The sequence below is a fragment of the Hesperophylax consimilis genome, chromosome 29 (assembly GCF_061612785.1).
Source record: "Hesperophylax consimilis isolate HC1 chromosome 29, BYU_Hcon_1.0, whole genome shotgun sequence".
Taxonomy (NCBI): domain Eukaryota; kingdom Metazoa; phylum Arthropoda; class Insecta; order Trichoptera; family Limnephilidae; genus Hesperophylax; species Hesperophylax consimilis.
The window spans coordinates 17979802-18007696 of NC_142864.1; the positions used below are offsets into that span (position 1 = coordinate 17979802).

The window sequence follows — 27895 nt, forward strand, 5'->3', positions numbered from 1 at the left end:
GACTTTACGCAAAAAAACGTGTCAAAAATGCTAACACATTTTTAATTAAATTTTTACTCTAATCATAGAAAATTTGAGAGAATTCCATATTTCGAAAATACGTTCGGGTTGTTTTGGGATTTTGTAAGAAAACTATACCTTCACTTTTATCTGATTCACATAAATTTTTTTAATTTTTTTATTTTAAAGTTAAACCGATTATTACGATAGCGGCGCGAAATATAAATTATTCATATTGGGTATTTTTTAGGATTTTATTAATGGATTTCAGTATAAATATTTGCGGAAAACTGAAAAGAATTATTATTCTCATATTTCTAAGGACAAAAAAATAAGTATTTCCGCATGATAGAAAAAAAGATGAAAATACTTTAATAAAACCCTCAAACGTTGAAGGGGTTAAAACACTTTTTATACTCGTAAAACACATCTTTGAAATTAAACTCTAAAGTTATTACTTATTACTTACCGGTTATTACCGGTAAAACAATAACATAACCGGTAATGTTATAACTTATCATTACCCAACTTAACCTAACCTAACCTACCCTAACCTAACCTATCTTAACTTAACCTAACCTATAATAACCCAACCTAACCTAACCTAACCAATCCTAACCTAACCTATCATAACCCAACCTAACCCATCTTAACCTAACCTATCCTAACCTAACCTATAATAACCTATTTAAAAAAAATTCTTTATTTATAAAACATGCCTAAATACCTTTATTTTATTAGTTGGGCCAAAATAGTACCTACCTAGTATTTGCATAGAGTAAATTATAAAAATTCTAGCCACTCATATGGTATCAGAAATACCAAAAAAAGACAATTTCCTTTTATAGTAATTAAGGTAAATCAGAAGGTTTTATCAATATTTAAAAATATTTCGTATTATCCGTGGCCAGCGATTCCGAATAATTAACTTAATTACTTATAAATAAGTACAATAATCTGCTTCTGCACTCCTCTATCAAACAAAAGCTAATGCTTCCATGGAAAATGGAAGAGTAGTGTTCAAATTTCATAATAATATGTAGAAATTCAATGAAAATACTGCTTTAGTATACGCAATTAATTTATTTCTTGAATAAAAAATAATAATTAAAGGCTATTTCATTTTTTTCATGTGTATTGTAATAGGATTATATAAATCTGTAATACATATAATAGAAAATTTTAATAGACTTGCACCTATCAATCATGCTATCTTTTTTTGGTCGACGGACTGTCTTTTTAGCAATGCGATGTAAATAATGTAGTTGAAATTAAATTGGATCATTTCTGTAGCGCCGTTTTCGTGAGAAAATAACCTCAAAGGCGTTTGTAAATATACTAATATTTAGACGCACTCCTAAATACTTTTCAATAAAGTAATATTTAGACACAATCGTAAATACTTTTAATTAATATACAAGTCTCTGAATGTTTTACCTGTCAGAGGATTATTGTTTTATAATATTGTAAGTCAACATCTTATATTGTCTGATTCCTTGTGTAGGGAAAGAGTTTTCCATAAACATAATACAAGATTCACCCAAAATGAAGGATTGTTGGTCCCGAAATGTACCAATAAATACGGTGAAAGAACCCTAAACTTTATTGTATCCAGAATATTTAATAAACTACCAATGACAATTAAAAATATAAACGTTTTTACAGTCAAAGTCAAATATAATCAAAGGAAATGGCTATTAGATACTGAGGATCTATATTGATGCACTACTGAAGACCTTGTTTTCCTAATTGGAATTCACATCCTAGGGAAATGGAAAATCGTTATAAATTTGTATTACCTTATGTTTATTAAAACCATAGAAGTACTTGTTGATTATATTCATTTGTTCATATTAAATTCATTTGTGCTTGTGTTGTTATATGAGGCTTATACTGCTTCTTAAATATTTATATTTATACAATTCTGTAATTTAACCAACTTATCATTTATTGTTAATTTATCATCAACATTATACATCCCTACATACTGTTTATCATTGTACCATGTTATTGCAAAAATGTTGTCATTATGTACCTGCTGACAAACTACATAAGTAGTTTAGCAGGTTTGAATGTTAATAAATAAAAAAAAATAATAAAAAATAAATAAAAAATAAAGTAATATTTATACACAATCATAAATACTTTTAAATAAAGTAATATTTAGACACAATCATAAATACTTTTAAATAAAGTAATTTTTAGACACAATCATAAATACTTTTAAATAAAGTAATATTTAGATACAATCATAAATACTTTTAAATAAAGTAATGTTTAGACACAATCATAAATACTTTTAAATGAAGTAATATTTAGACACACTCATAAATACTTTTAAATAAAGTAATATTTAGACACAATCATAAATACTTTTAAATAAAGTAATATTCAGACACACTCTTAAATACTTTTAAATAAAGTAATTTTTAGGCACAATCATAAATACTTTTAAATAAAGTAATATTTAAACACAATCATAAATACTTTTAAATAAAGTAATATTTAGACACAATCATAAATACTTTTAAATGAAGTAATATTTAGACACACTCATAAATACTTTTAAATAAAGTAATATTTAGACACAATCATAAATACTTTTAAATAAAGTAATATTTAGACACAATCATAAATACTTTTAAATAAAGTAATATTCAGACACACTCTTAAATACTTTTAAATAAAGTAATATTTAGACACACTCTTAAATACTTTTGAATAAAGTAATATTTAGACACAATCATAAATACTTTTAAATAAAGTAATATTTAGACACAATCATAAATACTTTTAAATAAAGTAATATTCAGACACACTCTTAAATACTTTTAAATATAGTAATATTTAGACACACTCTTAAATACTTTTAAATAAAGTAATATTTAGACATACTCTTAAATACTTTTAAATAAAGTAATATTCAGACATACTTTTAAATACTTATGCATATAGTAATATATAGACACACTCTTAAATACTTATGCATATAATAATATTTAGACACACTCTTAAATACTTATGCATATAGTAATGTTTAGACACACTCTTAAATACTTATGCATATAGTAATATTTAGACACACTCTTAATTATTTATGCATGTAGTAATATTTAGACACACTCTTAAATAGTTATGCATACAGGGTGTATCGGCACTAACCCGACAAACTTTAACCAGCTATTCCTTAGCACATTTGGAGTAAAAAATGTTATGGGCACTTTGCTGTCCGGTAGCATTTTTTTTCAATTAAAAACAAAAAAATTTAAAATTTTCACACTACATCACTGTCATTGGCATTGCGTTTCGTGTTCAACAGCTGTTATAAGCAAGTATGTCAAAAAGCGTATTCGCTCTTTCGCACACACTAAATAATAATAGTTAAAAATGAAACGAATGGTGCCGTGCTATTTCGTTGTGACTGTAAACGTGCGCCAATATAGGTACACACGTGCATTATTCAACGGAATTCGAATAAAATATTTGCCAGATGGGTTTTCAAACTTTGTCAAAGGGTAAAACAGTGGTGACATGTGGTGAAAATATGAATAATAATTTTTTTATTAAAAAAAAACGTTACCGGACAGCAAAGTGCACATAAGATTTTTTACTCCAAATATGCTAAGGAATAGCTGGTTAAAGTTTGTCGGGTACGTGCCGATACACCCTGTATAGTAATATTTGGACACACTTTTAAATACGAATATATACCAAAAACAACATCTCGTTTCAACTGTAAAAAATATTAAAGAAACAGCTTTTTCTTTTTGACTTATTTTGAAGGTTTTTCACATCAATGTGACAAATCATTGAAAAAGAAGATAATACTAATAAATCTAGCACGTTTTCGTTTAGAAATCGCTAATATTGTCTTCAATAATTAAATTTTACAATTTGAAGTTTTACTCAATAAAGTTATTCCAAAAAAATAAATATTCATCCTAGACTTGCAGAAAAGTCAATAGATGTCGCACATTAAAAAAAATAAGATAGGTTTATCTAAAAGACGCTGTCTTCATTGCATTTAGTTTGGGATGAATCTTACGATAATACATAAAGATAGATGCCAGTAAAAATTGTGCGGTGAAAAAATGAAGACAATGTTGGTAGTTCTTATTCGAAGTATGATACAGTTAAATGTGACCGAAGGAGATAGGGTCCCATTAGCTCAGTTGGTAGAGCGGTGCCCCGGCAAGGCAAGGGTCCTGGGTTCGAGTCCTAGATGTGACCTATCCTTTTCTGATTTTTCTGTTTCAGAAATTCGTTTGGAAATCGCTAATATTGTCTTAAATAATTAAATACTACAATTTGAGGTTTTACTCGATAAAATTATTCCAAAAAACAGTTTTCAAGCTATACTAATTGATAAATAAAATAAAATAATTCAATAATTTATTTCATCGTATTCAATTTTTCTCTATGGGTATAGAAAAACATTGACATTTTTTTTAAACATTACAGTAATTGGGAAAACTTTACTGGGGTGATAACCATTAATAATTTCTAACATTTTACTCAGAAATCAATTAGGGCAGGGCTTCCCTAACTGTGAGTCGCGACGCCCCGGGGCGCCGCGGGATCTTCCCAGGGGCGTCGTGAGGCAATCTTTATAGCGAGAATATCGTTCCATCAGCACTGCAGCGTTAAGGGTTTTATTACCGTTTGCGACATCATACTTGTGTGAGACAGGTTTCTCTGCAGTTGCAGTAATTAAGAATAAGTACAGATCAAAAATAAATTTAGAGGCAGAGACTAGAGTGGCGATTTCGAAACTTCAACCTCGTTTTGAGAAACTATGCTCAGAAAAGCAAGCACATCCTTCTCATTAATACCAAAGAAAAAAATGCTTTTTTATCTTTTTTGTTTGCTTTTTTGTTTTTATGTTGTGTTCTTTATTTTCTAATAAAAAATTTAGATACTATTTGGAGTTTTTCTGAAAAATTGTTATTAGGTAACGTACCCATACTACGTGACACGTTCTGGGGGGGGGCTTCAAAATACTACGCTTGGTACAAATGAGCGGCGGGGGGCTTAGATTTTTAGTAACGGGGGGGGGGGCGCAAAAATATGGCAACTTCCCAAGGGCGTCACAGTTGAAAAAAGTTTGGGAAGCCCTGAATTAGGGAATCAGTAATTGAAATTAAAATACCTATATAGAAATAATATACACAGTTTGATAATGCCTTCAGAGGGCGAAGCAGATGTCATAATAATAATTATACAGCAGATCTTGTTTAAAAATAAACTGTTTTTATAAATCTAATAATAATATTATTGAATATATAAAAAAAATAAAATTAAAATGGAGTTCTACAAATTAAACTTGATAAAAATAAATAAATTGACATTTTTGGTTCCGAGTGGTCGTCCCTGATGCTATGTTCTGTAAGGTTGTGTTAAAAAACTCTAGTATTGGTGTTTGGCCGGATGTTTATATCCTTTGGAAGGAATCATTTCAGACCGTTGGATTTTTTCGTGTAATATGAAAGAAGCGAGTCAAAAGGATTTTCCTTAGTGGTCGTGGCCAGTTCTTGGACGGTGGTATCCTTGTACCTTTCGCATAATTTATTTTATGTTATTTTTATTTTATTTTATTTTGTTTTACGCCAGCCGGGCTCTTACATGGATTTTAAGAACAGAATATTAAACAATATTAGTAAAACATGTAACAGAAACATCAATTAATATTGAAACTAGAACAATACTATACATAAGACAAAGAAATAAAACAACATTACCAACGCTACTATAATTTGTAGGATTCAACAAAGTGCTGGTATAGATTACGCTTAATTCTGTATATGAAGTCAGTAAACATATCAATAGTACCCCCAAACTTGTTGCCCAGATCATGCATCATATTGGTTAGATCAAGTTAGTGTATATATTGCAGAAGAATGCTACATTTTGTGTTGTGTTGCTAGTCGGAAAATGGAATTTAACTGTGGCAAAGATGGCAAGGCTGTCAATTAAGTTGTCAATGACTCTGTGTAATACAACCAGGTCTAACATTATCTTATTTTAACATCTTTATTATAATTATCCTCTATTACGAAATCCGAGAAGAATTTTTAGTGCATGAGGCCAACTTCCACCCTGGAATGTAGTATTGTGATGATGATGATGTAATAAAATTTTGATTTATTACAGGATACTTTACCATGGGTCTGCCACAGTCGCCAGAAAAAGTTTCTCATCGTATTGGTGACCTCGCTCGTTTTGATAGTGGTTATAACCGTGGTGGCTTTTGCCACCTCCAGTAAGTATGAACAGTGATTATAACCGTGGTGGCTTTTGCCACCTCCAGTAAGTATGAACAGTGATTATAACCGTGGAGGCTTTTGCCACCTCCAGTAAGTATGAATAGTGATTATAACCGTGGTGGCTTTTGCCACCTCCAGTAAGTATGAATAGTGGTTATAACCGTGGTGGCTTTTACCACCTCCAGTAAGTATGAACAGTGATTATAACCGTGGAGGCTTTTGCCACCTCCAGTAAGTATGAATAGTGATTATAACCGTGGTGGCTTTTGCCACCTCCAGTACGTATGAATAGTGGTTATAACTGTGGAGGCTTTTGCCACCTCTAGTATGCATGAATAGTGGTTATAACTGTGGAGGCTCTTTCTACCTCCAGTAAGTATGAATTATTCTCCTTAGATGGCCGAACGTCGCGTCGTCGTTGCTATTGCGAGCAGTCAACTTTTATTATTTCTAAAAATCCTACTTTCTCACTTGCGTGTTTGCAAGCAAGACCACCGAGTGCAGCGATTCGGGCAGTGATGCCATATTTAAAAAAAATCTTTTTCAAGATCAGTCGAGCCATTAACGTTTTTAAGATGTGAAAACAGGGTTTGAAGTTTCAATTATCAAAATTAACGTTGGTGGTGTCATGTCAGAACTATTGCTAAAGTACAAACGTTGGTTCAGCATCATAAAAAGGTTTATTTTTTTCTTTTGGTTAGTTTATTACTTATCAATCAAATAATAATCTTTTGGACACCTTAAGGATTATTGAAGAAGCACTCAAATTTTTAGTGCTTGCTGGAACGCACAACAGATGGCCTTTAGTTGTCCTTTTGGACAAAGAAAAATTAAACATCATGTTTTTACATAAATTTTTGAATTTCAAAAACCCGTTTTTTATTGTGAATTTGTCGGTTGGGTCTGGTTAAAGATCCGAATTTTTCTTTAAAAAAACAAAGAAAGATACCCAATGATCTGTCAACTACTTGGATGTTTACGAGCCTTACTATTTGTAGGAAAAGATCACTTTCAGATGCATCTTTCTATATATTTATTTGCAGAAAGAGATCACTTTCAAGTGCATCTTTCTATATATACAATTCTTGCCATATTTTAGCACTTACAACAAATGAACATACTTATAAAAATAACTTAACTTAATTTACAAACACACAAAACCATGTAAAATGTGATCTTAGAACGAGGTACATCAGCAGTTGTAAAAAAATATAAAAAAATAACTGAATGCTCTTATACATTTAGGCAATTTTTTATCACAATTATTGAGGTAAAGATGCTATTATTTTTAGGAGAGAAATCACGACGCCCTGAAAAAATGAATGTGTTTCTTTTTTTTATAAATTCAGATAAATCAAATGATAACTTCCAGTCCATGTGTCTATCGAACATTTGTAACTACACTGCTAGCGAGATGTCCAAGTCTTTGGACAGGACGGTGGATCCCTGTGATGACTTCTACACCTTCGCCTGTGGGGGCTGGACTCCTTTTCTAAAAGGCTTACCCCGGTGGAGTGCCTTCGATATGCTACAGATTCGGAACTTGCTGAGCCTGCAGAATATTTTGGGTCAGTTGACAGAAAATTCCTTGAACACTCCATTATTTATTCATTTAAATTATTTTTTGCTGTTGTGAACAAAACGATATTTTCACAAATGTTAATTTACAGAGATTTTGTTATTTATTCCTCATCAAACCACAATTTTTAGTACGAATCCAAAATTTCAGTGCGTCGCACAGTGGGCTGAAAATCGCTTTTCATAGACATAGAGACTTGAATTATCAAGGGTATTTTTTGGCTAGAAATGGATTCTGCTGATCATTACTATGCTATAAAATTTCGTATGAAGCAATTGCGTGTACAAATGAAGAAGTTATCATTTTTTTAAGAAAAATTTGTATGGCACTGACATTAAAAATGAGGCTATCTCTGGAATCATAAGGTTGGCCATTATATCCTTACACACAGATATACTACTATTTATTTGTATTTTTTTGACATACTTCGTATTGTGGCGCAACTTGCGATTTTTTTTTTTAAATCCTCAATGTTGAAAAAAAAAACTTTTTTATGTTAATGATTCATTTTAATGCTTAAATGCTTTACATATGAGTATGCTTTGTCTAGTTTACAATATTTTATTTACATTGTCCCATTCCCTTTGTCGTAGCACACATCTAAATAATTAATTACTTTGGCCTTAGCAAATATTTATTTATTTATTGATTAACGCCCTTTTTCGGGGTTTCGTTTTTGTTGCTTTCCCTTTTTTTATTTAAATAATTAATTGCTTTGTCGTGGCCTCAAATCTAAAAGGATCTTTTGAAGGAAGAAGTTGTTCAGCTGTTCCTCTTACGACATTCTTTGTATGTTGAAAGTGTCAAAATGAGAATTTTTATACTGTAATTGTATGAATAATCTGTCGTACAATAAATAATAAATACATGAAATTTATTAAAAAACACAAAGAGACCAAAAAGACTCAGTTTCTATTAAATCATTACAGACAAAATCGACCTTGAAAAGGTAGAATCCAAAGCAGAACAGAAAGCGCGTCTTTACTACGACGCGTGTCTTGACGTAGGTACGATCGAAACTCTTGGTGGCACCCCCCTTCAGAAGTTGATAAGCAATGTCGGAGGCTGGAATATCTCTTTCAGTGGATTTCAACCTCATAAATTCAACCTGGAGACGACCCTTCAGAAACTAACGAAAAGGTAGATCACCATAACCACAAAATTTAATATAACCACAATAAAAGCCGGTCGGTGGCTGAGTTGACATCGCGTTTGGTGTTCAATTACTCAGCTGGCTAAGGCCTCCATCACAACACAACCAATATTTTCCGCTTACTGTGGTGGTAGTAGGAGATTTTCAAATATTTATTTATTTATTTATTTCACGTCTATTAAGGCTTTTACATACAAATATATAAAAAATATTTACGATTTTATACATGAAAATAGTGCAGGCGACTATTTAAAACAATTGCAGAAAAATAACTATAAAGTCAAAATATCACTGAACTTGATCTACACAGTATGAAGGCACAAAACATAAAAAATCACAATATTTTTTTCTGTTTCAGTTTACAAAATTATTATGTGTTAGTCAAATTAAATTAAATACCTTTATTAAAATATTCCACTAATTGTTAAAAAAACTTCAATAGGTTTGCTTAATATTGAAATTGATGTACTAAATATTATATCAACAACATCGTAGTATTTGTTTCCTAGCTGTTGAATCCGTCGCATTGGAGTGTGATAGTGACAATAATATGGTAGGTACTGTCTTGTAACCGACATGCTTGGAGTATGAAAAGAGATTACATATAATAAATCAGGGGTATCAAACATTGAATTAATAATTTTATACAAAGAGGTTAAATCGGAAATAATTCTGCGATCAGATAATTTTACTAAATTTAATGAACAAAGTACGTTATCGTAATTTAGGTTTTCTCTAGGGATGCCCATTTTAAAATTTACATATCTTAAAAATTTATTTTTGATTCTTTCAATCGCATGTGAATGAACCTTATAATTTGGGGACCAAACTGTGGAATTGTATTCTACATGACTCCTTACAAGTGACATATATAATGTTTTTACAGTATTTACATTTTTGAAATCACTAGATACCCTTAAAATAAATCCCAACATTTTCAAAGCTTTGTTGGTTATTATTTGATATTGTCAGGTTATTCGTAATCCGTGAATATTTATCTTTCTTTAAAAAAATAAAATTGAACAGCATTAGTTTGCCAACTCGGCTCTTTTAAAGCAAGTTTTTTTTTCGATATTCCATCGCTTTATTTTATACTGATAATTTTAAAGTTATTTGGCTAAGGAACCTGTTATTTTTGTGTTGAAATCTTTGATTTTTTCACAGAATTTCTCCTCCCAACAGGATACGAAAATATTCTTTAGAACCGTTATGAAGATTTTTTTTAAACTAACCCCACACACGAACCCTGATGTAAATAATTTTCCTCGGGGCCTATGCCATCTTTTCCGGATGCAGTGTGATTCAATCAACTCGAAATCTCCCTTCTGTTTCTGCCGAGAGCTTTCTGTACATTGTTTGTTCTGCTAACATCTCGAGCTCATATTGTCCTAATTTACATCATCTGGATTTTTTTAAATTTGGAAAGTGTTCAATTCCAACGCTTCCAATTTTTTTCCCCTAAATACTTTGACATACGAGTAGAAATGTTTTATTATTTTACAGGTACTCCACGGAAGCATTTTTTAACTGGGCTGTTGTACGAGATGCACAAAATTCATCGAAGAATGTCATTACTGTAAGTATAGTGAAGCTTTATAACACACTTTTTTAAGATCAACACTTTTCAACTACGAATGCCTTGATACCTAGAATCAGCTTAGAAAATTTATGGGTACTTGTAATTACAATTATTATAAACTATTAATTCGGTGAACAGTAGACTTCGCGGAATGTTGATCACTCCCACTTGAAAGCTCGCAACAGTCGCAACGCTCATGTACTCGGGTGGAATAAAAAGGCACTGTCAAACACGGCTACCGTCTTGACATGATTGACAGGACACGGAACACACACACAAATTTACAGATAGAGGAAATGCAAAGTGGTTTGGTCGAATCAGGATTTTGCTACTCTCAGTCAACTATGTTTTCGGCACAACAACACATAAAAAACACTTCAAAAAATCAACCCGTTTTTGAAGTACATCAATTTTCGAACGTCTTTTAAAATTAAAAAAGAAAAGATTCCCCAGGCCTGCATTAGGTTCCTTGTATTATTTTGACGATAATTATACTAAGGTTACGGGATATTTCTGTTATAAATAGATTACAAATCATTGGTAAATCTTTTGCTAATGTGGCTGATGTTTTTGAAGTGCCTCTATCGATGTTTAAAGCTGTACTTATCAAACACTTTGCAGTTCTAATTTTAACGAGATCACTGCATAACATGTTTTTGTTTTATCTGCTTCATTGATTTCATTTATTGCGCACGAATATTTATTCTTTTATGTTTTGTTTACTTCCATACATAAAATATTTATTTATTTTCTTTCTTGTTTCTATATTTAATTGTCGAATATCGATTGTCAGTAAGTAGCATGTTTGTAAATCGCACTTCCGCCGTTCATTTTTTTTATTTTTTTATTTTCATTTCTTGATAGAATAGTTATAAAACTCATTGTAGGACGAGAGGAACTTACAATAGGAGTTAAAACATTGGTATTTTGATATTATAATTATAAGTTTCACATACAAAACAGTACACGAATGGAAAAAGGGAAGTTAAGTAGAAAAAACAAGAAGAAATAAAAAAGGAAACAGACAGGGATATAAACATAAGCAAAGCGACAAGATCAGAATTTAGAAAAAGATACTTACCCAAAAATACATTGGTAAAAATAGATTATGTTCGATTACAAATACAAGGGATAGAAAAGGAGAGAGAGAGAAACAAAACATAGTACAAATTGACGAGAATTTCGTATTTTAGTTTTTATAAGTTTTACAAAAATTATTATTTTAAAGCCTTTGAATGCTTGAATAATGCTGGCTGTTTTTATACATATCTGGAAGAGAGTTATAGAGTGTGTAAGCAATATAGTTAAGATATTTTATTCCATATTTCGTAGTGTGTGTTAGAGGAATGCGAATTTTATTGTTATTCCGAGTATTGTGGTGGTGGGTGTCTTGATTGTAAAGCAGAGTGGATTGATTGTTGAGTGATTTGTAGGATGGTTGTCGTGATTTCATGTTTGGGAAAGACTGTGATGGGAAGGATACCAGAAATTAAATAGATTTCCTTGATATGTGTGTCTCATGGAAGACGAAGAACATTTCTGAGAGCTCAGTTTTGGAACACCTGCAGGTCAGCTATCAGTTTCTTTGAGGCAAAGCCTCAGATCTAGCAGAGATAGGATAGGTGTGAATGTACCATGGCATAATACACCGAAGTTACTATATTAATGGGTAGTAATCCTTGAAACTTATATAGAACACCAGTTATGCGGGTAATTTTCTCCTTCACATGGTTTATGTGGAGATCTCACGATAGCTGAGAATCTATATAATATGTATACAGGGTGTATCGGCACGTACCCGACAAACTTTAACCAGCTATTCCTTAGCATATTTGGAGTAAAAATTCTTATGTGCACTTTGCTGTCCGGTAACGTTTTTTTTTTAATAAAAAATTTATTATTCATATTTTCACCACATGTCACCACTGTTTTATCCTTTGTCAAAGTTTGAAAACCCATCTGGCAAATATTTTATTCGAATTCCGTTGAATAATGCACGTGTGTACCTATATTGGCGCACTTTTACAATCACAACGAAATGGCACGGTAACATTCGTCTCATTTTTAACTATTATTATTTAGTGTGTGCGAAAGAGCGAAGACGCTTTTGATATACTTGCTTATAACAGCTGTTGAACACGAAACGCAATGCCAATGACAGTGATGTAGTGTGGAAATTTTTAATTTTTTTGTTTTTAATTGAAAAAAAATGCTACCGAACAGCAAAGTGCACATAACATTTTTTACTCCAAATGTGCTAAGGAATAGCTGGTTAAAGTTTGTCGGGTTAGTGCCGATACACCCTGTATTGTGTTCGTTTTCTTTTCGAGAAGTTGTCACTAATTTTGATAGTGAGGCTGCAATTTCTCTTGTTTTCGAAAAGTATGTAATGCGTTTTTTTACGTTGAGGGTCAGTTTGGTTATTCTCAACCAGTTTGTGAAATGGGAAATATCAACATTCATTACCGTTTCAAGCTCCGATAGATTCGGTTTGCTATAAAAAAATTACTGTGTTATTCGCATAAAGCTGTAGAATTCCTTTAAAACCCCACTTTGTTATGTCATTATCATAGATTAGGAACAGCAACGCCTCAAGAATTGATCCCTGGGGCATTCCACATGTTATTTTACCTAAGTCGCTCGTGATTCCACTCCAGTATCTTTGTTTCTGCTGCAACTTCTCTCAAAAATCTAATTTAGGATATTAGACCCCGAAACGTACTCTCTCGTACAGCATCCAGATTTGGTGTGTAATCTGAATCGTCATCATATGGATTATTATTAATTTAATTTCAGATCTTCGAAATGATTTTCGAGATGCCAACTCGCAACAATTATTTAAACAAAACAGAGAACAAAAAAATATTAGACGCCTATCTCAAATTCATGACAAACATCTCTGTGCTTCTTGGAGCCAACGAAACTGACGCCAGAACACAGATGCTCGACGTCATAAAGTTTGAGACGGAACTGGCAAACATTACAACCCCTAGCGAGAACAGACGTGATAAAGAGGAGCTGTACCACACCGTGTCCTTACAAGAGTTGCAAGAGTTGAGCTCTTTCATTAACTGGAAGGACTACTTCAACAATGTATTCAGAATGGTGTCAAGAAAGATCACCACTAAAGAGAGAGTCGTGGTTTACCCCAAAGATTACTTGATGAAGTTAAATATCCTGGTGAACCGGTATGCGGATACGGAAAAAGGCAGGAAGTCAGTAACTATGGATCTTTTTGTGCATTACAGATTTATTAATTAAGAAATATGTTTACGAGAAATGAAAAGGGTGATACATATATAGAAAGAAGGTTAAATGTAAGGATCTCATTAATAGAGGGCTGAACGCAGTTGGCAATAACAAAAAATTATCCCAAGAAGTGAAGCTAGCATTCGAAAATGGAGTGCTGGAACCTATCCTGATGTGCGGCAGTGATGTATGGAACTGGCAGAGGAAGGGTGAAAGTAGACTGAAAGGCGTATGTGGACCATGTATGCTCGTGTAAGAAATTTTGAGTTCCGCAAATAATACAAGGCGTAAGCATAATGAGTAAGGTTAAGAGAGGGACGTTTATATGGTTTGAGCATGAAAAAAAATGAATGAACGAACAAATGAGTGAATAACAGAAGAATATTTATAAGACGATGTATGACGATGTATGTACGATGATGTATGAATGAGGCAAGGAGTGTTTACCAAGACCGAGTTGTTTGGCGGTCCATTATCTCTGCCTACCACTGTTGGGAAACGGCGTGATGAAATAAAAATTATTGTTATAGAAACCTTTTAGGCCAATGTTGAAAATTTCAAGAGTCCTAGAGATACCATTTAGAATCACCATACATCTTGTTCTTACCCCTCACTGGACACTGTCATAGAGTGATTCAAAAAGAAAATCCATGTGACATATCAATATCACGGATACTCACCATGAATTCTTATACAAAGAAACCTTAGAAACTTTTTTTGGATTCGTTTCAGTATTTTTGCAGATGTGGGGTCCAACCAGCAAAAGCTTATTCTATTTTTGATATTGTAATGCAGTTGAACATCGACGTCATTGTTTCTGACTTAAAAAATGTTAACCTTATCGTGCATATGGCACTGAGCGGGCTGTCACCATCACGCTTGAGTGATCTGTGCGCGAGGTTCAATCTTACTCAGAGGCAGCTCACGCTTGATTCAATTCACTCAATGAATTCTGTTGACTCAATTCTTGGTGCATCAATTCTATGCTTCTAGTACCCTGAACAACTACATGATATGGCAGGCGGTCAAGTCCTTATCTCCCTACCTTAGCAAGAACTTCAGAGATGCAGCTAGTGCATTCCAAGAGGTAGTGACTGGCTCCGAGAGTGACGAAACGATGACTGACTCCGAGAACGGCGAGGCGATGACTGACTCCGAGAGAGACGAAGTGTCACGGCTCAAGTGTGCCTCGGAAACCAATGACGCCATGGGTGGGTAAATCAAATTTTACTCCCAACAGACATCTGGTTACTTCCTAGTATGGCATGCGTTTTTGAAACGGAGATAGTCTGAATAGTTCCCGTAAGATTCCCACTGTAAGGCTGGCCCGTAAGATATCCCTCTGGCCTAGGCTGTTTATTAAGTTTTTTTCCAAACTCCTTTGACTTTGTGGCCTTAGACGGTATATTCAGCATGTTTATAGTTAAGTTTTATGCTAGCGGAAAAACAATACACACTTTTATATTCTTCTAGAACTTGTATTCATTTTACACTCTCTGACTTCAATTTACGATCAACTGCCACAGTTAATAGTTATTTTAAAATATACATATTTATAGTATTTGATTATTCTTGTATTCTGTGACATGCAATTATTATTTATGGTATATTTATACCGTGGTTATTAAATAAATATACATCAGCAGTGAAAAAAGACAATAAAAGATCACGACCAATTTCAACTGTCGTTGATCGACTCGTATTATGGCACGGCACTGATTTTCTAAATAATCTTTGATGTGGGGCATTGAAATTTGCATCGAGAATCACAGGTGTACATAGGCAGAGGGAGGAATAAAGTTCCTATTCTCTGACCCGTTGACGTGTCGCAAAAAATATCACATATTTTGAAGGCTTCGAAATAAATAAGAGGGTTAGGTTAGGTTGGGTTGAGAATGCTTTTCTATTTTCTGAACGCAATGACTGGTAAATTAATAATAGAAACATTTGAGTTTTATTTTAATTTATTCAACAAGCACTGTTTTTCTTCCCGGAAGATAAATGGTCCTTCTGTTTCTCCCAGAAAAATCTCTATTATATTATTGTATTTGTTATTTGTTCTATGTTACCACCATGATAGTGGCATTTGCCTTGTTTTGGGTATTTAAAAAAAAACATATTTTATCTTAATTTGGTGATGCAATTGAGTGAGTTGTTAATAGACCGTCTGTTTTGGGTTTGGACAAAACACGCTCAAACTCAAAGATCGCTCCTTGGTTCACCTCTTGTGTATCATTCCCCTCAACTCACTTCTGATGGCCAAAAATCCTTTTTAAAACTGAACTAAAGATTTTTTAGAATTTTAATGTAATTTATTTTTTCTTTTAGCTTTTGCGACGGGTGCTTTGTTTGTGCGTGAGATATTCAGCGAACAATCAAGATTGGAGGCTGTAGAAATGATTAAGAATATTCGCGGGGCCTTCAAGAAGAACTTACAGACCCTCAGTTGGTTGGATAAGGAAACCAGGGACCAGGCGGTACTAAAAGAAAACGCCATCAGCCAATTGATTGGTATTCTATCATTTGTCTCATTTCATCTTCGCGTTCCGCAGTAATTATAGATATCTAGTTGTAGACATGTATGCTGTAAAAAAGAGTACAACTACAATAAATTTAAACTGGTTAGGAGATTTTTTTCTTAAATTTAAACCAGTTTTGTGTTCAGAATGCACAGATAAAATTCCAGTTGTGGATTCATCTGCTGACGCATTTCGAAGGAAACCATTCTTGTGTTTCAAGTGCAGTTATAAAATTTGAGTTGCAGATTATGTATTGCATAAATCGGAGAAAAACCATTTTCATGTGTTGGTAATAATCATAATTAATGCAGTGGACTCGCACACAGATTTATTTTTAAGTTAAAACCAGCTATGTGTTTTACATGTAACAATACAATTCTAGTTGCGAGATTCCGGTGACGCATTTTAAAGGAAGCCGTTCTCATGTTCCATTGGAAATTAAAAATTTTCGGAGGAAACAATTTGTTTGTTCCTCGTAAGACCACAATTAAAACTTTCGGACTATATTTATTATAAATGAAATTTCTGAGTTTCACTATAGACAATAGTCTGTACCTCAGAAACCATTTCTATAGAATCCAGTTTTTTAATGATGCAGCGATAATGAGTTTTGATAAATCTAAGTATTGTCGTATAACCCCATTTCTGAGGGATCGCCTTCATTGAATTCATCCCTGAAAGAATAGAGTTCAAAATCTGCTTAAGGCCCCGAAGTAAGCGTTTAAAGATGGTTTGAAAGGGAGATATGTAAATACGAATGTAAGAGGGAGCGCGCTAATATTAAAAAACGATAAAAATTAAGCGGAACTAGTGAAAATATTTAATAAAACACGACTCCATTCAAATAGAGCAAACATCTCTCGACAAATGCTTTAGTTTTATTTAAAGATACACTGTGATTTTTTTCATTCCTATAACTTATTAAATAACAGAACAAAACGCGTTTTAATAATTTTCGGAGCTTACTTTGCGATTTTTTTCTATTGGGAGAATTTCACATAACTTGTTATAAATCGGTAGAAATTGGGAATGCGGGGGATTAATGACCTTCAACGCGTTGCAAAGAATGGAGCCAGCCTATATCGAACTGTGTGTTCGACAAAACTTGAGCGATTGACAACATACTCGAAGGACTCTTATTCAAGATATTACTGTCAAATCGATTCGTTTACTATGATCGCTCTTTTCGTGTAACTGGTCCGCTCATCTAGAATAAACTTCCCCCAGCTCTTAACTTCTTTTTCAATTTACTATAATATGCCACATTCTCAAGCTACTGGGAATTGTTTGGTTTCCTCTTCCTCCTTTGTACCGTTTATGTTTAATGTCTACTCAGAATGAAGCAGCTCGTTAAAACACAAAAAGTAATAATAAAAATAATCCATAAGGACTCCATCAAAATAATTGAAAAAAAAAAATTACGTGTTCAGCATAATAAGACTGTACTCAAAAAATTCACTACTCAATTTTAAAGAAAAATATAAATACCTTGCTGAACAACACACCTACACTACAAGGACGAAATCCTCAAATCTACTAAACATTCCATAATTAAATACATCTTTCGGCCAGAAAAACCACTATTTCCGCATGCTATAAAATTATATAATGTTCTTCCTACTGAAATTAAAAACACCATGGATATAGAAAAGTTTTAAAAAGTCATCATATTATGACTAACTAAACATGAAGATGAGGAAATCATTAAATTTATGAAGTAACCCCAACGCAACCCACAGACCAAAAACATAAATACATTTTGCTTAATTGATTTTATATTTTTTGGAAACCAACAAATTAGAAGATGAGGAAATCATGATCAACACACATACAACAACCTACAGTCCGCCTTGGAACAGGAATACCTAGTGAGGAGGACTGAGAACAAACTACATCACTTTATTTTTTTTACTTAATATTGTATCTTTATACTTTGCTTTATATTGCCGTTAAAAAAAAAAATAATAAAAAAATGTTTTTATTTGAGAACATAAACTAAATTATATTACATTAATATTATTGTTTTTTCCTGTGCCATAGTGGCACTGTGGCTGTTAATTATTTGTTCTCTTATACTTTGTATGTCCTATACATTTGATATGACATGTTTGTTATTATAATTGTCCTGTGCTTAAGTGAGGTATTAAAAATACAACGAGGATTGATTGAGACGGAGTTGTAAAGGGCTGCACCTAGTAGGGAAAAGGATGCCCTGATGACAGATGGGAGGGAACATAATCGTATCTGCAAAATACTGTTTTTGCAGGTTACCCCGACTACAACCTGAACGCAGCGGAGTTGGACCAGAAGTACTTTGAACTTGACCTGAAGCCAAATGAATACTTCCAGAATTATGTAAAGATCCAGTTGCTTGAATCAAAGAAGAATTTGGAAGAACTGGACAAACCTATCAACCGAAAGGAATGGCGTATGTTATATCTTATTTCGTTTTTCAGTTTGATTTAGTCAAAGTCATGTCAATTGTTTGCTATCTTGCGTTGCAACAATGCTTATCTTCTCTGTATTCTGCATCTTAAAATTTTAGTATTTACTAATAGTAATAACTACACCCGTATTTATTTACATAAATAAAACATTTACATTAACAACCAACATACTCAAAAAAAGACAAAGGAAACTAAGGATTTACTTAGAATGACGTACTTTGCATACTTTCAATCAATAATACAATATGCCATTACAGTATAGGGTGGAACTTATAAAAAAAAACAATACAAACATTATTTATTATCCAAACATACAAAGTTTTTTATATTTGTTTTTGGGGTGTTATGCCGTGTTGCGCTAACTCCTTCTTTAGCCAACGTTTCGGACAACGTTAGAGTGTCCATCATCAGGGCAGATGTGTAAGATCCGCCGAGCACATCCGTCTGTGAATTCTGCGGATTAAAATCTTTCCTTTCTTCAGCCATTGCTCCCTCCACGGTGAACGCTGTATATGATGTCACCAAAAACCAGATATGCTTCCCCGCTGGCATCCTGCAGATCCCTTTCTACCATCGCAAGAATCCAAAGAGCATTAACTACGGAGCCATTGGCTCGGTGATGGGTCACGAACTGACGCATGCCTTTGATGACCAGGGAAGAAAGTACGATAGGTGAGGAAATCATATTTTTACCACAATAAAACGAGAGACAGCAACCCTCACAATTTGCCTCCGCAAATTATCTCAGTGGTTACAGTACTTATCGGGCAAGGAAGAGGTCCTGGGTTCAATTCTTAGACGCCTTAAATACCTTTGATGACGATGGCAAAATGTTCGATAGGTGAGGAAAACATATCACAATTTACCACAGTAAAACGAGAGACACAGAGAGAGAGAGAATCGGCTGCATTTTCAGACTCCGACTTATAAATTGGACCCTGCCAGATGTCCAGTGTTATACTTACATCTCTCCCCAAACGTTACAAATGTTAAAATAAGATATCTTGTGCTGTAGATGAATGGTTTATTTGTCGTACAATAATATACAAGAATTTTTATGATTTCCGTCATTTTACCTGTACGGGACGTGTTTGCCTGATCAAGAAAAGACTGTAAATAATAAGCACCGGCACACATCAGTCCTCAACCTGGGTAATGATTTAAGTAAAACACCGTGAGGTGTTCTATCCAAACCATCATAAAAGAAAAACGATTCGAATCAAAATGAAATTTTAATTACAAGTATTGTTTTGGTATACATAACGTACAAAGGGGTGTAGCTTATAGGTACTTCCTATTTTTTACAGCCAGCCCAATTCACAAGAAATAGTTATATGTATTTCAATACAACTGGGATTTAAAACACAGATAGAAAACTGATACAACCGGAATCCTTTCAGCGATACTTTCAGATTCGAGCACATTGTGCATCATCGCGCCATACGATACAGTAAATGGCGTGGGCGACTGCTGCAGCAGTGGCCAGTTCAATTGGTAGCCAGCAAGATCGGCCAGCTTCTAGGTTATCAGCATCAATGGCTAATTGAGTCGGTAGCCAGGAAGAATTGGCCAGCCTCTAGGTGTTCAGCATCAATGGCTAATTCAGTTGGTAGCCAGGAAAAATTGGCCGGCCTCTAGGATTTCAGCATCAATGGCTAATTCAGTTGGTAGCCAGCAAGATCGGCCAGCTTCTAGGTTGTCAGCATCAATGGCTAATTCAGTTGGTAGCCAGGAAGAATTGGCCGGCTTCTAGGTTTTCAGTATTAATGGCTAATTCAGTTGGTAGCCAGGAAGAATTGGCCGGCTTCTAGGTTTTCAGCATCAATGGCCAATTCAGTTGGTAGCCAGGAAGAATTGGCCGGCTTCTAGGTTTTCAGTATTAATGGCTAATTCAGTTGGTAGCCAGGAAGAATTGGCCGGCTTCTAGGTTTTCAGTATTAATGGCTAATTCAGTTGGTAGCCAGGAAGAATTGGCCGGCTTCTAGGTTGTCAGCATCAATGGCTAATTCAGTTGGTAGCCAGGAAGAATTGGCCGGCTTCTAGGTTTTCAGTATTAATGGCTAATTCAGTTGGTAGCCAGGAAGAATTGGCCGGCTTCTAGGTTTTCAGTATTAATGGCTAATTCAGTTGGTAGCCAGGAAGAATTGGCCGGCTTCTAGGTTGTCAGCATCAATGGCTAATTCAGTTGGTAGCCAGGAAGAATTGGCCGGCTTCTAGGTTTTCAGTATTAATGGCTAATTCAGTTGGTAGCCAGGAAGAATTGGCCGGCTTCTAGGTTTTCAGTATTAATGGCTAATTCAGTTGGTAGCCAGGAAGAATTGGCCGGCTTCTAGGTTTTCAGTATTAATGGCTAATTCAGTTGGTAGCCAGGAAGAATTGGCCGGCTTCTAGGTTGTCAGCATCAATGGCTAATTCAGTTGGTAGCCAGGAAGAATTGGCCGGCTTCTAGGTTTTCAGTATTAATGGCTAATTCAGTTGGTAGCCAGGAAGAATTGGCCGGCTTCTAGGTTTTCAGTATTAATGGCTAATTCAGTTGGTAGCCAGGAAGAATTGGCCGGCTTCTAGGTTGTCAGCATCAATGGCTAATTCAGTTGGTAGCCAGGAAGAATTGGCCGGCTTCTAGGTTTTCAGTATTAATGGCTAATTCAGTTGGTAGCCAGGAAGAATTGGCCGGCTTCTAGGTTTTCAGTATTAATGGCTAATTCAGTTGGTAGCCAGGAAGAATTGGCCGGCTTCTAGGTTGTCAGCATCAATGGCTAATTCAGTTGGTAGCCAGGAAGAATTGGCCGGCTTCTAGGTTTTCAGTATTAATGGCTAATTCAGTTGGTAGCCAGGAAGAATTGGCCGGCTTCTAGGTTTTCAGTATTAATGGCTAATTCAGTTGGTAGCCAGGAAGAATTGGCCGGCTTCTAGGTTTTCAGTATTAATGGCTAATTCAGTTGGTAGCCAGGAAGAATTGGCCGGCTTCTAGGTTGTCAGCATCAATGGCTAATTCAGTTGGTAGCCAGGAAGAATTGGCCGGCTTCTAGGTTTTCAGTATTAATGGCTAATTCAGTTGGTAGCCAGGAAGAATTGGCCGGCTTCTAGGTTTTCAGTATTAATGGCTAATTCAGTTGGTAGCCAGGAAGAATTGGCCGGCTTCTAGGTTTCCAGTATTAATGGCTAATTCCGTTGGTAGCCAGGAAGAATTGGCCGGCTTCTAGGTTTTCAGTATTAATGGCTAATTCAGTTGGTAGCCAGGAAGAATTGGCCGGCTTCTAGGTTGTCAGCATCAATGGCTAATTCAGTTGGTAGCCAGGAAGAATTGGCCGGCTTCTAGGTTTTCAGTATTAATGGCTAATTCAGTTGGTAGCCAGGAAGAATTGGCCGGCTTCTAGGTTGTCAGCATCAATGGCTAATTCAGTTGGTAGCCAGGAAGAATTGGCCGGCTTCTAGGTTTTCAGTATTAATGGCTAATTCAGTTGGTAGCCAGGAAGAATTGGCCGGCTTCTAGGTTGTCAGCATCAATGGCTAATTCAGTTGGTAGCCAGGAAGAATTGGCCGGCTTCTAGGTTTTCAGTATTAATGGCTAATTCAGTTGGTAGCCAGGAAGAATTGGCCGGCTTCTAGGTTGTCAGCATCAATGGCTAATTCAGTTGGTAGCCAGGAAGAATTGGCCGGCTTCTAGGTTTTCAGTATTAATGGCTAATTCAGTTGGTAGCCAGGAAGAATTGGCCGGCTTCTAGGTTTTCAGCATCAATGGCCAATTCAGTTGGTAGCCAGGAAGAATTGGCCGGCTTCTAGGTTTTCAGCATCAATGGCCAATTCAGTTGGTAGCCAGGAAGAATTGATCAGCCTCTACATTATCAGCATCGATGCAGCAGGGATTGCCCAGCCTCTAGGTGATCACGGGCAGTGGGCAGTTCAGTCGGTAGCCAGCAGGTATTCATCAGCCTCTAGATTATCAGCATCAATGCAGCAGGGATTGGCCAGCCTCTAGGTGATCACGGGCAGTGGGCAGTTCAGTCGGTAGCCAGCAGGTATTCATCAGCATCTAGGTTGTCAGCATCAATGCAGCAGGGATTGGTCAGCCTCTAGGTGATCACCGGCAGTGGGCAGTTCAGTCGGTTGCCAGCAGGTATTCGTCAGCCTTTAGGTTGTCAGCATCAATGCAGCAGGGATTGGCCAGCCTCTAGGTGATCACCGGCAGTGGGCAGTTAAGTTGATTATAAGAGCCGGCACACGGAGACGCCCCATTATTGTAATGATGACAGATGCGTCTGGCTCAGCTGATAGAGTGCCGGCCGTAAACAGCTCTTGCAAATAGTTGTTATCTTTAAAATGATTGCGCCGTGATGGAGGATTCAGTTGACACTCAGGAATTTATAATTTTTAATTATAATTAACAGATCGCGATTTAACTGGAGGTTTTCCGTCCACTCGTGGTAATTTTTAAACTTGACTGACACAATATTTTGTTTTAACTCGGTATTTATAATTTCTCCAAGAAGCATTATTGTGACAACAATACCATCAAACAAAAAACTTGTTTACTGTTTAAACGCAGATGTTTTTATGAGTCAGCGTCAGGTGTTCAATATTCTGATTTTTCTCTGGCTCGATTCGCTTAGTAGCCGATTATCGTGGTGCATTTTTTAACTCGTAAATTTTATAATATTAAATGCAATAAATTCGTGTTTTCATGTTCGATACAGTACCCGATTTTAACTGCAATCTAGTAGATAGTGTCATCATTTATATTATCGACATCTATTGACTTTTTCACAAGTCTATGATGAATATTTAATATTTTAATGGTAGAATAACTTATTTGGTAAAACCTCAACTTGTGATATTTAATTATCGAAGATAAAATAAATAACTCTCAAACGAAAGACGTGAAACAAACAATCAGAAAAAACATTCGGTCGAATCTAGGAATTAAACCCATGACTTCAGCTTCGCAAGTTGATGTGGTCGAATTCTCTCAGTGGTCATAGCACTTCCCGGGCAAGGAAGAGGTCTTGGGTTCAATTCATAAATACGACTGAATCTAGGAATTGAACCCAATACTTTAGCCTCGCAATTAGATATGGTCGAATTCTCTCAGTGGTCATAGCACCTCCCGGGCAAGGAAGAGGTCCTGGGTTCAATTCATAAATACGACTGAATCTAGGAATTGAACCCAATACTTCAGCCTCGCAATTAGATATGGTCGAATTCTCTCAGTGGTCATAGCACTTAGCGGGCAAGGAAGAGGTCCTGGGTTCAATTCCTAGATACGACTGAATCTAGGAATTGACCCCAAGACTTCAGCCTCGCAAGTAGATATGGTCGAATTCTCTCAGTGGTCATAGCACTTCCCGGGCAAGGAAGAGGTCCTGGGTTCAATTCATAAATACGATTGAATCTAGGAATTGAACCCAAGACTTCAGCCTCGCAAGTAGATATGGTCGAATTCTCTCAGTGGTCATAGCACTTCCCGGGCAAGGAAGAGGTCCTGGGTTCAATTCAAAATACGATTGAATCTAGGAATTGAACCCAAGACTTCAGCCTCGCAAGTAGATGTGGTCGAATTCTCTCAGTGGTCATAGCACTTCCCGGGCAAGGAAGAGGTCCTGGGTTCAATTCATAAATACGATTGAAACTAGGAATTGAACCCAAGACTTCAGCCTCGCAAGTAGATATGGTCGAATTCTCTTAGTGGTCATAGCACTTCCCGGGTAAGGAAGAGGTCCTGGGTTTAATTCCCAAATACGACTGAATATTTTTCTCTCTTTACCGTTTCACATTTTTCGTTTGACAGTCATTAATAAGTCATCTTCTATAATTAAATCATTTTATAATTTTGTAATTTTATGTATCTATTTGTATATTAACTAAGTTTTTATAACTGGATTGTTCGCATGTAAGTGATACCTTCTGTAATACCCCAGTTTCAATAAATAAATTAATAAAAATTAACATTTTTAAGTTTCATCATCAATTTTAATTTTGTTTGCATATTTTATTGTGTCTAATATTTTTTTTAAATTTAATTTAAGCATCTCCATTTATATTTTTTTATTTCCGGATGGTAGATTTGGCAACTTGAACAACTGGTGGACGAACGACAGCATCCACCAATTTTATCTGAGGACTGCCTGCATCAGAGACCAGTACTCCAACTACTCCGTGGAAGGGCTTCATCTGAATGGGAGAAATACCATAGGTAAGTTATATGAAATGCCAAGCTTAACATTTACTTAGGTAAGAGTTCAAACACATTAAGAAGGTGGTTTGAAAGTGAGATATGGAAATAAGATACACGTAATTTTTATATTTATTCTGTAAAACCTTTGTGAGTTATTACGAAAAGATATCAACTGGCGAACAGCTAGTCAACAATATTGATGTTTCAGATGAGAATATAGCGGACAATGGCGGTCTGAAAGCGGCTTTTCACGCTTACTTGGAGTACTCCAAAACTGCAGCTAAGAACTACACCTTGCCCGGACTCGACTATTCACATAGGCAGCTTTTCTTCATTTCATACGCACAGGTAACATAGTAAGCTAACCTTACCTAACCTAACCCTGAAATAAGTTCAGACACTACAAGACTCTAAAAATGGGGCTTGCTCGAGGTTAAAACTTTAATTAATTTATGCGAATTAGTAAATATGCTGGGCCCGCAGATACTTTAATAGTACACAACTGCCGACCCTGTACAAATCGCAAGTGCGCCCTACTGTCGAATTTGGCAGCCATATCTGAATAAATGCCATATCAAAATACCTGAAAAAAACCCTTGACTCTGTGCAGAAACGGGCGGTCCGTTTGATAGATTCCCCAATCTTAACAGACGGACTGCAATCTTTAGAGCACAGGCGTCAGGTAGGTATGTTGTCTTTGTTCTATCGGTATTACAATGGAAGATGCTCTGAGGAACTAGCGTCATTGATCCCTTCGGCACCGGTGCGTAGTCGGGATACACGCCAAACGAGCGCCCAACATTTGTACACGGTTGACATTTGTCACACGAGAACGGGTCGTTTCTACGATTCGTTCTTAAGTTCAACAGCTCGGCTGTGGAACAAACTGCCGGCCTCTGTGTTTCCTCCCTCCTACAACATGGGACTCTTCAAGACCCATGTTCACTCCTTCCTCTCCACAAAAAGACCCTCCACACAGCATCCCCAAAGATGACATAGGCCCTGAGGGAAATTTTTTTCTTCAGGGCCTCCTGTGTGGAGTTAATATAAAAAAAAAATTTAAAGCGGGAGTCCACGGTATATAAGTTTTTCATATTTAAGATTAATAAAAACAGTGGTTACTTTACCATAAAAATGTATAATGTAAATTTTACCACGAAAAGTTATTTTTTTCACTAACTAAGATAAGTTACAATGGTGTACAATTTTTTCTTAATTAATTTATAAGCTTTTACATATGAATAGTAATAATTAATAATAACAACCTTTGTATTTGTTAAGTTATTTTTTTGACTCGGTATAATTATTTCCCTCTATTAGTATTCTATTCAATGAGGAATACATATGGTAGTTAGTCCCAGAATTTATACATTGGAATAAATCCCGACATCTAGTATTACCATTGAAATACAAAAGCTTATCTGGACCATCGAATATATAATTTAGAATTTTATGTAGAAATAAAAAGTCAGTGAAAATCTTTCTGATCTTGTTGGACCTTAATATTAAAAAAAATATATTGATTGGAAATCAACATTATTCTGATTTATCCAATCCTCTGAGGACTAGTATTTCAGTATAATCAGTTAATTTTAGGTTTTCGGCGTTTAGTTTTGGTCTAGTCGTTAAGTACCGGTTATCACGAACTAAGCTTAGCCTAGTCGTCTTCTTAATGTTAAGAGGAAGCTACAAGCCAAAAATGTGTATATTCTTGGTAAACCTTCTCTCTCTCTGGTTTGAATCCTGGGATTGGTTTGCAGCAATTTCATCTAATCTCCTCTTCCATTCATCCCTGTCTTGTGCGGCTCTCTTGACTTCTGCATATGATGATCAGCGCACGTCCACCAGCAGGTCCTCCAGGTACTCTCGGCGTGGGCGTCCCCTAGAGTTGGTCCCCTCGGTCATACCCTCCATTATGACATGCAAGAGGCCTTCTTGTCGTATAACATGGCCGATCCATCTTGCACGCCTTTCGGACAAGGTCCTGAGCAGGTGCATTCCTCCTTCGATTCTTTGGAGAACCTCCTCATTTGTAATATGGTCTCTCCAGGAAATTCCTAACAATCTTCTATAGGACCACATCTCAAAAGCCTCTAGTCTCCGTTTATCTCTTTCGGATAGGCCTTATATTATATTATAGGTAATAGACATTAAAATCGCTTGACAAATGGAGTCCTAGAAACATTCGATTTCAAGCACAAAACTGGTTTTTATTTAATTTGTAAATAATTTTATAAGAGAGCAAAAAAAGTTAATCAAGTGAAACTGATTTTTTCCTTTACGTGTTCATACATTTCTATTAAATAATTTTTATTATTTTATTAGTTATATTTATATTTTTAATTGAGTGAATTACTATTTTATTTGTATTCTACTCAAGCGAATCGACAGGAAAACTTTCAATTTATCGAAAGCATATTTTTTGGTATTCATAATGTACACCAATTCGTTATAAAGATTAATCAAAATAGTGATTTAGCATTAATCTTCGCCTTAATGAGTTTTTCGTGGATTTGGGTATCATCCGCATCCGCCAGCAAGATCTGGAGAGACCACATCCCATGAACCTGGAAACCCCTACTAAGTCACCAAACTTATCTTGGAATGACTTATGGCAGAGGTGTTGGTTATCCAATGAATGGTTCCCTGGACGGCGGTACCCATACCCGCCTCCCAAATGAAATGGAAAATTTTGTTTAATTATAAAACCTCTTTCGGTAAACCTTATTTGTTGCAGATCTGGTGTGAAGCCAAAGAAAAGAAGGAACAAGTTGCCTTCCTAATAGAGTCGGATGAACACTCAATGGATAAATACAGAGTCATCGGTTCGCTTTCCAACTTTCCCGAGTTCTCCCAGGAGTTCAGCTGTCCACTGGGATCAAACATGAACCCAGTTAAGAAGTGTGGAGTTTGGTGAACACGCCCCAAATAATA

At 35.3% G+C, this 27895-nt stretch overlaps 2 protein-coding genes across 2 annotated transcripts; both read left to right on the forward strand.

The window, feature by feature from the left end:
- Nucleotides 1-6155: 6155 nt before the first annotated feature.
- LOC149409937 (neprilysin-3-like) lies at nucleotides 6156-8986 on the forward strand. Its single transcript, XM_089649104.1, has 3 exons — nucleotides 6156-6259; nucleotides 7613-7831; nucleotides 8772-8986. The coding sequence occupies exons 2-3, from the start codon at nucleotides 7639-7641 to the stop codon at nucleotides 8984-8986; spliced, it is 408 nt and encodes a 135-aa protein (XP_089505230.1). The 5' UTR covers nucleotides 6156-6259; nucleotides 7613-7638.
- A 1516-nt stretch (nucleotides 8987-10502) lies between these two features.
- Nucleotides 10503-27895, forward strand: LOC149409938 (endothelin-converting enzyme homolog). Its single transcript, XM_089649361.1, has 9 exons — nucleotides 10503-10571; nucleotides 13371-13789; nucleotides 14817-15034; nucleotides 16152-16334; nucleotides 18609-18770; nucleotides 19272-19461; nucleotides 24849-24979; nucleotides 25170-25309; nucleotides 27699-27895. Exons 2-9 carry the CDS (start codon nucleotides 13380-13382, stop codon nucleotides 27876-27878), a joined length of 1614 nt encoding a protein of 537 aa, XP_089505487.1. The 5' UTR covers nucleotides 10503-10571; nucleotides 13371-13379; the 3' UTR covers nucleotides 27879-27895.